Source organism: Balaenoptera physalus (assembly GCF_965194825.1).
Source record: "Balaenoptera physalus genome assembly, chromosome: 21".
NCBI lineage: Eukaryota > Metazoa > Chordata > Mammalia > Artiodactyla > Balaenopteridae > Balaenoptera > Balaenoptera physalus.
Genome location: NC_138902.1, coordinates 13,357,666 through 13,371,091, shown reverse-complemented (window position 1 = coordinate 13,371,091; position 13,426 = coordinate 13,357,666). Strand labels below are relative to the sequence as shown.

The 13,426-nt window shown below is 39.2% G+C and overlaps 1 protein-coding gene across 2 annotated transcripts in view; it reads right to left on the bottom strand.

Annotated features, from left to right (window-relative positions):
* The window catches only part of ADAM9 (ADAM metallopeptidase domain 9), a 101,101-nt gene that overhangs the window by 13,414 nt on the left and 74,261 nt on the right, over positions 1 to 13,426 (bottom strand). For both annotated transcript variants that reach the window (XM_082444151.1, XM_082444152.1), the window contains 2 exons: positions 3,708 to 3,788; positions 3,353 to 3,458 (listed from right to left, as the gene is read on the bottom strand). In XM_082444151.1, the coding sequence (XP_082300277.1) occupies positions 3,353 to 3,458; positions 3,708 to 3,788 (187 nt within the window). The remainder of the gene's footprint in view (positions 1 to 3,352; positions 3,459 to 3,707; positions 3,789 to 13,426) is intronic.

Below are 13,426 nucleotides of genomic sequence, written 5' to 3'. Positions count from 1 at the left end.
TCTCAACCACTGCGCCACCAGGGAAGCCCCATCCTCATAGTTTTAAATTTGTAAAAGTACCAAAACTTTCTGTTTCAAAAGTTATATGAAACTACATGAAACACTCAACCCAATTAAAAATGAAAAATTAAAGCAAGCTTGATATATCAGTTTATACTTACTAATAAGTAGACAAAATTTAAATTAAAGCATCCAACACTGGCCAGGTTATGTTAAAATTGGTACCTTCATACTGTCAGTGGCATTACACAAGTTCATTTGGAATTTTTATCAAGAATCATAAAAAGGGGCTTCCCTCATGGCGCAGTGGTTAAGAATCCACCTGCCAATGCAGGGAACACAGGTTCGAGCCCTGGTCCAGGAAGATCCCACATGCCACAGAGCAACTAAGCCCATGCACCACAACTACTGAGCCTGCACTCTAGAGCCTGTGAGCCACAGCTACTGAGCCCGTGTGCCACAACTACTGAAGCCCATGCACCTTGAGCCTGTGCTCCACAATGAGAGAAGCCACCGCAATGAGAAGCCCGCACACCGCAACGAAGAGTAGCCCCCACTCACCACAGCTAGAGAAAGCCCGCAGGCAGCAATGAAGACCCAATGCAGCCAAAAATTTAAAAAAATTAAAAAATAAAATAAAATAAATTAATTTAAAAAAAAGAATCATAAAAAGTATTATACCCTTCAATCTAATAATACCATAACTGGCAATTTATACTTCAATTGGGAAAAATGCATGAGTATTAAGATGTACACTACAATGTTATCAGTGTGTATCAAAAACTTAGAAACAACCTAAATGTCAAATAATTAGACAACAGCTAAGTCAAGTTATGGCACATCCATCAATGGAATGATACACAGCCATTAATATCCACAGTTCTGACTTCTGCTTCTAGACAAGATGGAGTAACAGGGACCAGATTTATCCTGTCAGCTATAACAACCAGAAAACCAGGCAAAATACATGAAGCAATGGTTTTCATGGCATTGGACATAAGGCAATAAAGAACAATGACCCCTGAGAGACAGAAAGCAAATAAGGTGAGCTTTACAACAATCCCAGTTTGCTGCCTAGAGAAAGTTAACAGACTGTGATGAGGGCTGTGGGAATCCAAGCAAAACCCAGTGGTCTCCTCGAGTTGAGGAATGCACGCTAGTTGTCTGAGGAAGAAGCCAAGACAACTAGAGTTCAAAGGCAAAGTACCAGAAGGGAGGCAGCTGCACAGACAGAACTTGAAAGATCTGCAAAGGGTTCCCCTCAAATACTCAGCTGAGTACTGATCAGTATATGCATGTAAGGAAACCATCTGAAGCCAGAGAAAGAATCACCTGAAAGGATTAGTGGGAACAAACCCAAGAACTCACACAGGACTGGAAAGAATGCCTGTTCCTGCCATTTCCAGTGGAAAACTCCATAGTTAATGGCATTGAGTAGAATAATAAACAGAAGGGGTTTGCCTCAGTAATGGGGCAAAATCAGCCCTAGGCTAAATGCTGCTCAGGTCCCCCCAACAGAGCTTAAAAAAAAGATTCAAAAGAACCGTACTACAACCATGTAACTTAAGCCCACTTAAGCTTCAGCCCAAAGTTCAGCAACAGAAATCCAAAAACACTTAATATACAATGGGCAAAATTCACAATTTCTGGCATTTAGTAAAAAAATTAGAAAGCATGCAAAGAAGCAGAAAAATATGACCCAAAATGAGGAGAAAATCAATCAATCAAAATTAAGAAATGATACAGATGATAGAATTAGTAGACAAGGACATTAGAAGTTATTATAAATGTATTCTACATGTTCAAGAAGATAAGTAAAGATTGAACATGCTGTGTAGAGACATGAGGAAGGAAAGAAGGAAGGAAGGGAGGGAGGGAGGAAGGGAGGAAGGAAGGAAGGGAGGGGGGAGGAACGGAGAAAGAGAGAGTAGGAGGGAGGGAGGGAAGAAGGGAAGGAGGAAGGGAGGGAGGGAGGGAGGAACAGAGGGAGGAACAGAGGAAGAGAGAGTAGAAGGGAGAGAGAGAGAGAGGGAGTGAGGGAAGAAAGGATGGAGGGAGGGAGGAAGGAAGGAAGGAAAGCAGGCAAAGAAAAAGAGAAAGGGAAAGAAAGAAAGAGAGAAAGAAAGAAAAAGAAAGGAAAAGGGAGGGAGAAATAGAACTTACAGAGATAAAAACTTCCATGTCTAAGATAAAGAATACACTGGATGGAATTAATGGCAGATCAGGCATCACAGAAGAAGACTGAACTTGAAGAATAACCATAGAAACTATTCAAAGTTAAACACAAAGAATAAAGAATTTTTAAAAATCAAGGCAAATCACTGAGATGTGAAAGAACTCCAAGTAGCCAAATATACATGTAATTGGAGTCCCTGAGGGAGAGAAAAAAGAAGGAAAAATTAAGAAAAAATATTTGAAAAAATAATAACCAAAATTTTTCCAAATTTGAAGAAAACTATAAAAGCACAAATCCAAAAAGTTTAAGAAATTCCAAGCACACCAAGGCACATTATAATCAAATACTAAAAATGAGAGATAAAGAGATAATCTTACAAGCAACCAGAGGGTAAAAAAGAGACACACTATAAACAGAAAATGAAAAAAAAGAAGATGATGGCAGATTCCTCAGGAAAAACAGTGCAAGTCAGAAGACAACGTAGGAACATCTGTGAAGAAGTAAAAGGGGGGAAAAACTGTCACCTTAGAATTCTTTACCCAGTCATCATTCCAGAAGGAAGGCAAAATAAAGACTTTTTCAGATATACAAAGCTAAAAGTATTTGTCACCAGCAGAAATGTGAAAAGAAGACCTTCAAGCAGAAATTGAATGATGCCAGATGGAAATCTGACTTTACACAAAAAAATGAAGAGCACCAGAAATGGTAACTATGTGGGTAAATATAAAGACCTTTTCTATTATCTAAATTTCTTTTTAAAATAATCAACTGTTTAAAGCAAAAATAATCACAATGTATTATAGGTTTATAACATATGTGGTATGATGACAATAGCACAAAAGCTGAGAGGAGAGAAATGGAAGGATCCTGAAATGGCACAATATCACATGAAGGGAGACTGTGATAGAAAAATATCAATATGGTAGATTTAAACCCAAACATATCAATAATCAAATTAAATATAATTGGCCAAAACAACTCAATTAAAAGGCAGAGATGGGCAGAGTGGATTAAAAATAAAACCAAGACCCAGCTATAGGCCGCCTACAAGAAACCAACTTTAAATATAGACACAAATAGATTAATGGATGTGGAAGCGAGGGCAAGGTACAAGGATGCCCCACTTTTGACACGGGCCACTGAAAGACCACACTAACTTCCCTCCACATTACTTGCCATTGTATGCAGGTCCACTATCCACACTTCCTCCGTACCCTGTAGCCTCACAATAGGGGGGAGCCCAGCCGCTGTCACAGTGACAATTCTTATTGCTGTTACATACCTTCAAAACAAAATACCACTTTTGTTAATTGTGAATGTTGCTCTACATGATGAACTCAAGAATAGAAACCAAGAGAAAAGACTAAATTCATGCAAATCCATAGACACTCTTTTTAAGAATGAACAATTTATCAGGTATCTAAATTCCCCAATATCTAAAAATCTAAGAAGTCTTACAGAGAATACTCACTAAGAATTCTCATTATTCAGCATTACTTTCGTGAACAAACCAAAAGAGGCTATTACCTACCCCATGTCCATGACACTTTTTCTGAATATCACAGTCATAATTCAGAACAGAAGCATTTACACATTGGAAATTTCTACAGATCTGAAAAAAAAAAAGAAGTAATGAGTAAAGAAAACTTGAACACATTAATAAACTAGCCAGAAAAAAACCAGACCTGGGTGTAGATTAATTCATTGGTGAATTCTTTCAAACTTTTAAGAAATAGTTAATTCCCATATCACATATTTGAAAATTTAGAAAAATAAGTGAAATTAACTAATTTGGATAGAACTAATGATCAAAGATGACACAAAGGCCAAAAACAAAGATAAAACTATAATTTATCCTTCCATACATATATAGATGTGAAAATCCAAAGTAAAACATTCACAAATGTATTTTTTCAAGTCAGAGATGATCCCACTACTACAGGAAAGGATCAATGATAGGAAATCTATTACTATAATACCTTACATAAATTGTCATTATTAAAATAAATATCAAAAAAGCATTTGATAAAATTTGACACTCATGTTAATTTTTTAAATTCTTTCCAAAATAAGAATAAAAGGATACTTTGTTGACAAGACAAAACCTGTCTTCCAATATCATGACTAATTATGAAACTAATTCATGGAAATATACAGACATTCTTTTTAAGAGACAAAATTGAAATGATTCCATGATATTTTAATTTTTTATGGCAAAACAAATGACAAACTGCAAAAGAATATTTACAACAGACATAACTATCAGTTAATATTCTTTATATATGAGGAGCCTGTAAAAACAATAACAAAGATAACCCAACAGAAAAACAGAAAGATATGAATATGGACTTAGCAGAATAAATGAATATGAATATGAATATGGCCTGTAAGATTTCTGCTGAGAAATCCATTGATAGCCTTGTGCAGTTTCCTTTGTAAGTTGCAAGTTTCTGTTTTCTTGCTACGTTTTCTTTAATTCTTTTTCTTTCATTTTAATTCTTTTTCTTTAATTTTTGACAGATTTATTATAATGTGTCTTGAAGAAGATCTCTCAGTTGAGCTTGTTTGATGACCCATTTGCTTCGTGAACTTGGATATCCAGTTCTCTCCTCAGCTTTGGGAAGTTCTCAGCCATCATTTCGTTAAATGAGCTTTCTGCCCCCTTCTCCCTAGTTTCCTTTGGAACTCAATAATTCACAAATTGCTTCTTTTGATGTTATGCCATAGATCACATCAGCTTCCTTCACACTTTTTCATTCTTTTGTTATTCTTTTCCTCTGAATGGATCATTTCAAAGTTCCTATCTTCCAGCTCACAGATTCTTTCTTCTGCTTCATCCATTCTATGATTGATGCTCTCTATTATATTTTTTTTCATTTCATCCATTATATTCTTCAGCTCCAGAATTTGTTTGGTTCTTTTCCTATGATTTCTATCTCTTTCTTAAACTTATCATTTTGTTCGTGTATTGTTTTCCTGATCTCATTAAATTGTGTTTTCTGTGTTCATTGAGCATCCTTCAAACAGCTATTTGAATTCTTTATTGGTACATCACAGATCATCATGTCTTTGGGATCAGTTACTGGAAGATTATTGTGATCCTTTGGTGGTGTCATGTTTCCTTGACTTTTCATGTTCCTGGAAGCTCTGCATTACTATCTTCATATCTGAAGTAGCAGTCAACTCCTCCAGTCTTTACTAACTAACTTTATGAGAGAAATACCTTCTTTCAGTCCTGCTAGGGATTCTGAGGCTTTCTCAGATTCTCTAGGATATGCCCGCTCCATACTTCTTGCTCCCTCTTAGGGAAGAATTCTTAAGCCTATTCTCTTCTCTCAATCCTGCAACACACCAAGCCAACAAGTGCTGACAACCCTCTCCAAAGCTGAAGCTCAAATCTGCGTTCCCTCTCTGGCCAGCAGATTCTAGCTGGCTCTCTGCACATGCTCACTAGCTGTCTGCAAAAGCTCACTCTTGCACCACTGTTGGGAGGGCACGTAAGGTGCTGGCCACAGGGTGAGGGGTGTCTGGGTAAGGCATGCAGTGAGCTGGAGGCTCCTGTTGGCCACTTGGGGGGATCTGCAGGCAAAGCATCCCCAGCTGCTCATGGGTGGGCTTCTTGATGGAATCCACCTCACAGTAGGATCTGCATTCTTTTAATATCCTCGGAAAGTCCTATGTGCCACTCTCCCAGCCCCTTCTCACCTCCCAGTCATGCAGCTCACAAGCCAGTATTCTGAACAGGAGGGAACAGAACGGTCCCCGTACAGCTGGGGAAGCCAGGTGCTCACTCACCTGCTCTCATTTCCCCCTCACAGGAGAGATCACAAGCTGAAAATATCTCTCAGAGCCCTAAGCTGTGCCATCTTGGGTGAGGGGTGCTGAGGGTAAAATCAAACCATTCCCCTTACCCTCTCCGATACATCCAATCTCATATTTTTTTGCTCCAACATTGTGCTGGAACTTCGTCTCTGGAAACTGGGATTTCCACAAAGGCTCTCTCATCGTGGGTGACTAAGACGGTATCTTCCAGAGGCTTCCAGACTGCAGCCCAGAAGGGCTGAAGCCAGGCATAGGCCATGGCAGGGTCCACATCAAGAACTGAGGTCCGTCTGCCTATTACCCTGATACATGTGGGGCAAGACTCCTTCCAGGTTCCCTAACATTTGGTACTGGATCCCACAGTTCCCCCAAAGGCACTTCTGTCCGTGGATGGATGCCAAATTGTTATTGCTGGGGCGGGGGGACAAAAATGAGGGACCTCTTATTCAGCCATGTTGCTGATGTCACTTAAAAGCCTGGGAGTGTTATTCTAATGGAAGTTCCTCCACAAGGAAACAATGAAGAAGGGAATAAATATCCCTTGCCAACAATTAGGACAAAACACTGTCGATTTCAAAGCGAGCTACTAAGAGTGTATTTTCCTTCTTATATAGCTTTTGTTTTTACTACAGCTAATACTTGTCTTTCTTCTTATACAATTGGCCTTTGTCATATCAGTATTCAATCTCTTCACCAAAAAAAAAAAAAAGAAAAAGAAAAAAAAAAGTTCTCACGTCCTTTCCTCTTTCAAGTTCCCTCTTTCTCTAGAAACCTCCCTGCAGGGTCCACTTGCTCCAATCTAAATTGATTACTCTCCTGGCCTGGTGCATAGCTGCTATTTTAGAATTTCTCTTTGACGTTCTTCTGTGTCCTAGACTATAATTCTCTTTTTGGTTTACTTCCTCATTTGTTAGAACATTGTGTTAGATGATTTCCTAAGACAGGATAAATAAAGATAAATTTTCTGAAAAGAAAATTTGAAAAGATACGTTGTCTAAAATGTTTTTATTGTGCCCTCTCACTTGATTGCTACTTTGGCTGTGTATAGAATTCTAGGTTGAGAATCTTTCGGAAACATGAATGTGTTGCTCCCTTGGTTTCCAGATTTCAATTCTCAATCTTATCCTTTTATATGTGACCTTTGTTTGTTTTGGGGGGGGCCGGGAGTTTGTCTCTGGAAGCTGTTTTTCACAAGTACTCTGACACAAGTTCGCTTCTCTGTTCTCTTTCTCTAAATTAGAGATTTAAATTAGTTGGATTTCAAAATCTTTAGTTGATCCTTGCAGGCTTTTATCTTCTCTCTCATTTTTCTGTTTCAGTCTTTTTGTTCAGCTTCCTCACAGAATTGTCCAAGTTCATGTAACAATGCATCTGTAGTTCAGTTATATATGCATGAAGGAGAACAGTATACTAGGGTTAGGACAGGGAGACAACAGTATACTAGGGTTAGGACAGGGAGACAACAGTATACTAGGGTTAGGACAGGGAGACAGACATCTCCTAGGAGGATGACCAAATAATATCAAAAATCTTATCTTCTCATCTCCAACCTGTTCCTAGGGGAACAGGCAACTGGTTGCTGATGCTTTGTTGACAAGATAGGAGAAGCAGACAGACAGAAGAGCTAGCCTCTCCATTGGTAGAATAAATTTAAGTCCATTTTCAATACCATGCCTCCTCCCCCCCACCAACCTCTCTCAGCTATAACCACTGTTTCCAAATCACCAATCTGTTTAGGATTCTGCCAGACTAAGATACAGGCTCTTTGTTCACACCCTATCAGTCTGCACTGTAAGTTGTAGGTCCCACTACTCAGTCAAACTATCAATACTTTCTCTCCTCTTTCAGTTTCAAAACGTGTTGAAGTTTTTATCTATTGATGAAATCTCATATACTTCACACATTGGAATCTATTCCCTAATTTATTCCTTTATATTTTGAGAGATACTGGCAAGGCGAACAGGATAAATGAATATTACAATCCACCATCTTTTACAGATTTTTTTTCCAATTCATATTTTCACTCTGAACTTCATAACTTGTAATAACTGACTGTGATGATTACTTTTATGTGTCCACCTATATGAGACAGAGGGCGCCAGGATCCATGGGTCCAGGAATGAAGGGGTGGAAGTGCAGTGGCACCACTTACTATTTCTCTTTGTGACCCACTAGCAAAATGTTTGCTTACTGCTCCCAGGACCTTATGCTCTGTTGGCCTAGAAGTCTTAGCTCTAGAGGGAGGAAAGCTTCCATCAGGAGACACAACAGTGACGCCACTGAACTGGAAGTTAAGACTTCCAGTTAAGTTCATGCCTCTGAATGAACAAAGAAGGGAGTTACTGTAGGCTGGGGTGACTGATCCTGACTCCCAAGGGGAAATTGGACTGCTACTCCACAATGGTAATAAGGAAGAGTATGTCTGGAATACAGGAGATCCCTTAGGGTGTTTCTTAGTATTATCATACCCTGTGATAAAGACCGATAGAAAACTACAACAACCCAATCCTGGCAGGACTACTACTAGCCCAGAGCCTTCAGGAATGAAGGTTTAGGGCATCCTGCCAAGTAAAGAACCATAATCAGCTGAGGTCCTTGCTGAAGGCAAAGAGAATACAGAAATAGTAGGGAAGAAGGTAGTTAAAAATGCCAGCTATAACTGTATTACAGAAACAAAAACTGTAATTATCATGAGTATTTCCTCCTTATTTTGTTATGAATATGCTTGGGTGTATATGTGTATCAAATATCTTTTTCTTCTCTCTCTTAGTCCCTTAGGTAACTCACAATGTATTGACTTTAAGTATTGTTAATTTTACATCACAGGATTTAAGTTACAGGATATTAAGAAAAGTAAACAATGGCCAAAGATTTTATCTCCTTTTCGAAGTAGGATTTAGTGCATTTTCGGTTGTAAGCAGGATACAATGGTTGTACACAGTTCTACCATGTTAGGTAGAATTATGATCATGCTATTGTCTTCAAGATTGTTTTGAAGATTGTTATTGTCTTGGAGATTACGTATGGTTTAAGGAGATGCATATGGACACCAAGCTGACAAGGTGTGGACCTGTGATGGTTAATTTCATGTATCAACTTGACTGGGCCACAGAGTGCCTAGATATTTGATCTAACATTATTCTAGATGTTTCTGTGGGATGTTTTTGGATATGCTTAACACATAAGTTGATCAAATGAGTAGAGCAGATTGTCTGTATGTTGGTCTCACCCAACCAGTTAATGGCCTGAATAAAATGAAAAGGCTGACCCTTCTCCAAATAAGCGAGAATTTCTCCTACCTGCCTGCCCTCTAGGTGGGACATTGGTTTTTTTCCTGCCTCTGGACTCAAACTGAATCATAACTCTTTCTGGGACTCAAACCCGCTAGCCTTTGAACTGGAACTACACCATCAGCTCTTCTGGGTCTCCAACTTGCCCACTGCAGATCTTGGGATTTCTTATCTTCCATAATTGTGTAAGCTAATTCCTCATAAAAAGCCTTATATACATAAACACATACACACACACACACACCCTTTTGGTTCTGTTTCTTTGGAGAACCCTGACCAATATTTCTTCCTTATGCCCAAACCAAGAATAAACAACCCAAAACCACTGAAATGCACCAATGTTGAGGTAAACCAGACTTTAGCCCACCAAGTGCAATGTACGACTCAACAGCAAAAGCTACGTGGGCATGAGGCAGGAATGAATATTATCCAACTTCAATTAACTAAAGTCCATTCTAGTGGCTGTCTGTTACAGACTCAATGATTGTGTTCCCCTCAAAATTCATATGTTGAGGCCCTAATCCACATGTGATGGTATCTGAAGATGTGTAATTAAGGTTTGTTGAGGTCATGATGGTGAAGCCCTGGTCCAATGGGATTAGTGCCCTTATATGAAGAGACACTAGAAAGGAGATACTCATGCCTGTGCCTCATGAGATCCTGAACTGGTGCTACACTCAGCTCCAGTCCCTCAAGCCACAGTCAGGAAGCAGCCCAGCATGTCCAAGGACCTGGCTGGGGACATGCACATCCATGCCTCAAGAACTAGGCCTACAGACTTCAGTTTTGGCTGTGGAATCTGAAACGGCTCTGGGATTTCATTCCAGCCAATCTCAGTCACAGTCCAGGGCTAGTGCTGCCCATCCAGGGACCCAATTAATGAACAGACAGCAGCCCTCTTAGGTACCTGATGGGAGCCCCACCCGCCTATGCAACTGGTAATAGGCCTGCTGTTTAAGGACCCAACTGTGGACCCTGAGGCAGACCCCTGTCCTGGGGCCACCTCCTGAGAAAGGTACTGGAGGCAGTTCAATCCACCCAGGGACCAGTCAGCACCCATGCCCTACCAAGTCCGTGATAAAAAGTTCACCAACTGCAGGCCCTGCTGCACATCCAGAAACAGCTTTGTAACCAGCTCCAAACCAGGCAGACTGAGATCCCAGAGGTAATCCCATCAGCACACAGAACAGACAGGAGGTGCTTACCAGCTGGAACCAGTCTGTAAAGACTGGTGCTCCTTCAAATGCACAGACACCAATGCAAGGCTACATGGAAGAATCAAGCAAATATGACAACACGAAAAGAAACTAATAAAGTTCCAATAAATGACCCCAAAGAATGAAGATCTATAGTTTGCCTGACAAAGAACTCAAAATAATCATCATTAAGGAACTGAATGAAATGTGAGAGAACACAGGTAGCCAATCCAGCAAAATCAGGAAAATGATGAATGAACATAATGAGAAGTTTAATAAAGAAATAGAAACCATTAAAAGTAAGCAAAAAGAAACCCTACAGAAGAATACAATGACAGAAATGAAAAATTCAGCAGAGAGCTTCAACAACCAACTTAATCACCCAGGAGAAAGAATCAGTGAACTCAAAGACAGATCACTTGAAATTAGCCCATTAGAGAAACAAAAAGAAAAAAAGAATAAAAAAGAGTGAAGAAAGCCAATGTGAATTATGGGACACCATCAAGGAAACATTCGCATCATGGGAGTCCCAGAAAGAGAAGGAAGAAAGGGGCAGAAAGAAAATTTAAAGAATTAATAGCAGGGACTTCCTGGTGGTGCAGGGATTAAGAATCCACCTGCCAAAGCAGGGGATGCAGGTTCGATCCCTGGTCCGGGAAGATCCCACATGCCGCGAAGCAACTAAGCCCGTGTGCCACAACTACTGAGCTTGCACTCTAGAGCCTGTGAGCCACAACTACTGAGCTTGCACTCTAGAGCCTGTGAGCCACAACTACTGAGCTTGCACTCTAGAGCCCGCGAGCCACAACTACTGAGCCCACTCACCACAACTACTGAAGCCCGTGTGCCTAGAGCCCGTGCTCCATAGCAAGCCACCGCAATGAGAAGCCCACGCACTGTAACAAAGAGTAGCCTCCACTCGCCGCAACTAGAGAAAGCCTGCACACAGCAACGAAGACCAAATGCAGCCAAAAATTTTTAAAAAAAGAATTAATAGCAGAAAACTTCTGAAACCTGGGGAGAATATGGACATTCAGGTACAGGAAGCTCACAGGACCCCAAGCAAGATTAACCCAAAGAAGATTGCTCTGAGACACATTATAATCAATAATCAAAATGTTAAAAGTTAAAGACAAGGAGAGAATTTTAAAAGTAGCAAGAGAAAAATGACTCATCACATATTAGGGAAATCCACCAGCAGCCCAGTATGGCTATCAGTGGATTTTTCTAAAGAAACCTTGCAAGCCAAGAGAGAGTGAGATGATATATTCAATGTACTGAGTGAAGAAAATTGCCAACCACGAGTACTAACCTGTCCTTCTGAAATGGAAAGTTAAAGACATTCCCAGACAAACAAAGCTAGAGGATTTCATCACCACTAGACCTGCCTTACAAGAAATGATAAAGAGACTTCTTCAAGTTGAAATGAAAGGACACTAAGAGATATTTGCAAATGATATATCTGATAAGGGGTAAATTATCCAAAATACACACACATACACACAAAACTCATATAACTCAACATCCAAAAAACAAACCATCTGATTTAAAAATAAGAAGAGAATCTGAATAGACATTTTTCCAAAGAAGACATACAGATAGCCAACAGGCATCACTAATCATCAGGGAAATGGGCAAATCAAAACCACAATGAGATATTACCTCACACCTGTTAGAATAGCTATTATCAAAAAGACAATAAATGACAAGTGTTGCCAAGGATGTAGAGAAAAAGGAACTCCTGTGCACTGTTGGTGAGAATATAAATTGGTGCAGCTGCTATGGAAAACAATATGGAGGTCCCTCAAAAAATTAAAAATAGAACTATTATATGACCCAGAAGTGAAACTTCTGGGTAGTTTTACAAATAAAACAAAAACACTAATTTAAAAAGATATATGCACCCCTATGTTCATATGCACACACACGCACACATACACATGCACACAATGAAATATTACTCAGCCATAAGAATGTTGCAACAACGTGGATGGACCCAGAGGGTATTATGCTAAGTGAAATAACTCAGACAGAGAAAGACGAATACCATATGATTTTACTTATATGTGGAATCTAAAAACCAAAACAAATGAACAAACATAACAAAGTAGAAAGAGTCACTGATAAAGAGAACAAATAGGTGGTTGCCAGAGGGGAAGAAGGTGGCGGAATGAGTGAAATAAGTGAGGGAAATTAAGAGACACAAACTCCAAATGGGGCATGGGAATGAAATGTACAGCATGGGGAATATAGTCAATAATAACATAATATCTTTGTATGGTGACAGTTGGTAACCAGAGTTATCATGCTGATAATTTCGTAACAATTGAAAATATCGCATCACCATGTTGTGCGCTAGGAACTAACATAGTTTTGTAGGTCAACTATACTTCAAATCACAAACAGACTAACTCATAGAAAAAGAGATCAGATTTGTGGTTACCACAGGTGGGGTTCGGGAGAGAGAGAACTGGATGAAGGGGGTCAAAAGGTACAAACTTCCAGTTATAAGATAAGTAAGTACTAGGGATGAATGTACAACACGATTAATGTAATGAACACTGCTGCGTGTTACAAATGAAAGTTGTTATAAGAGTAAACCCTAAGAGTTCTCATCATAAGAAGAAAATATTTCTTTAATTTTGTATCTATATGAGATGATGGATATTCACTAAACTTACTGTGATAATCATTTCATGATGTATGTAAGTCAAACTATTATGCTGTACACCCTAAACGTATACAGTGCTGTACATCAATTATATCTCAATAAAAATGGAAGAAAAAATGATGAAAAATAACTATACGTACAATAATTTGTTAATGGATGCACAATATAAAAAGATGTAAAGTATGACATCAATAGCATAAAATACAAGGAAAGGAGAAGTGAAAGTGTAGAGCTGTGTATACAATTGAAGGTAAGTTGTTATCAGCTTAAA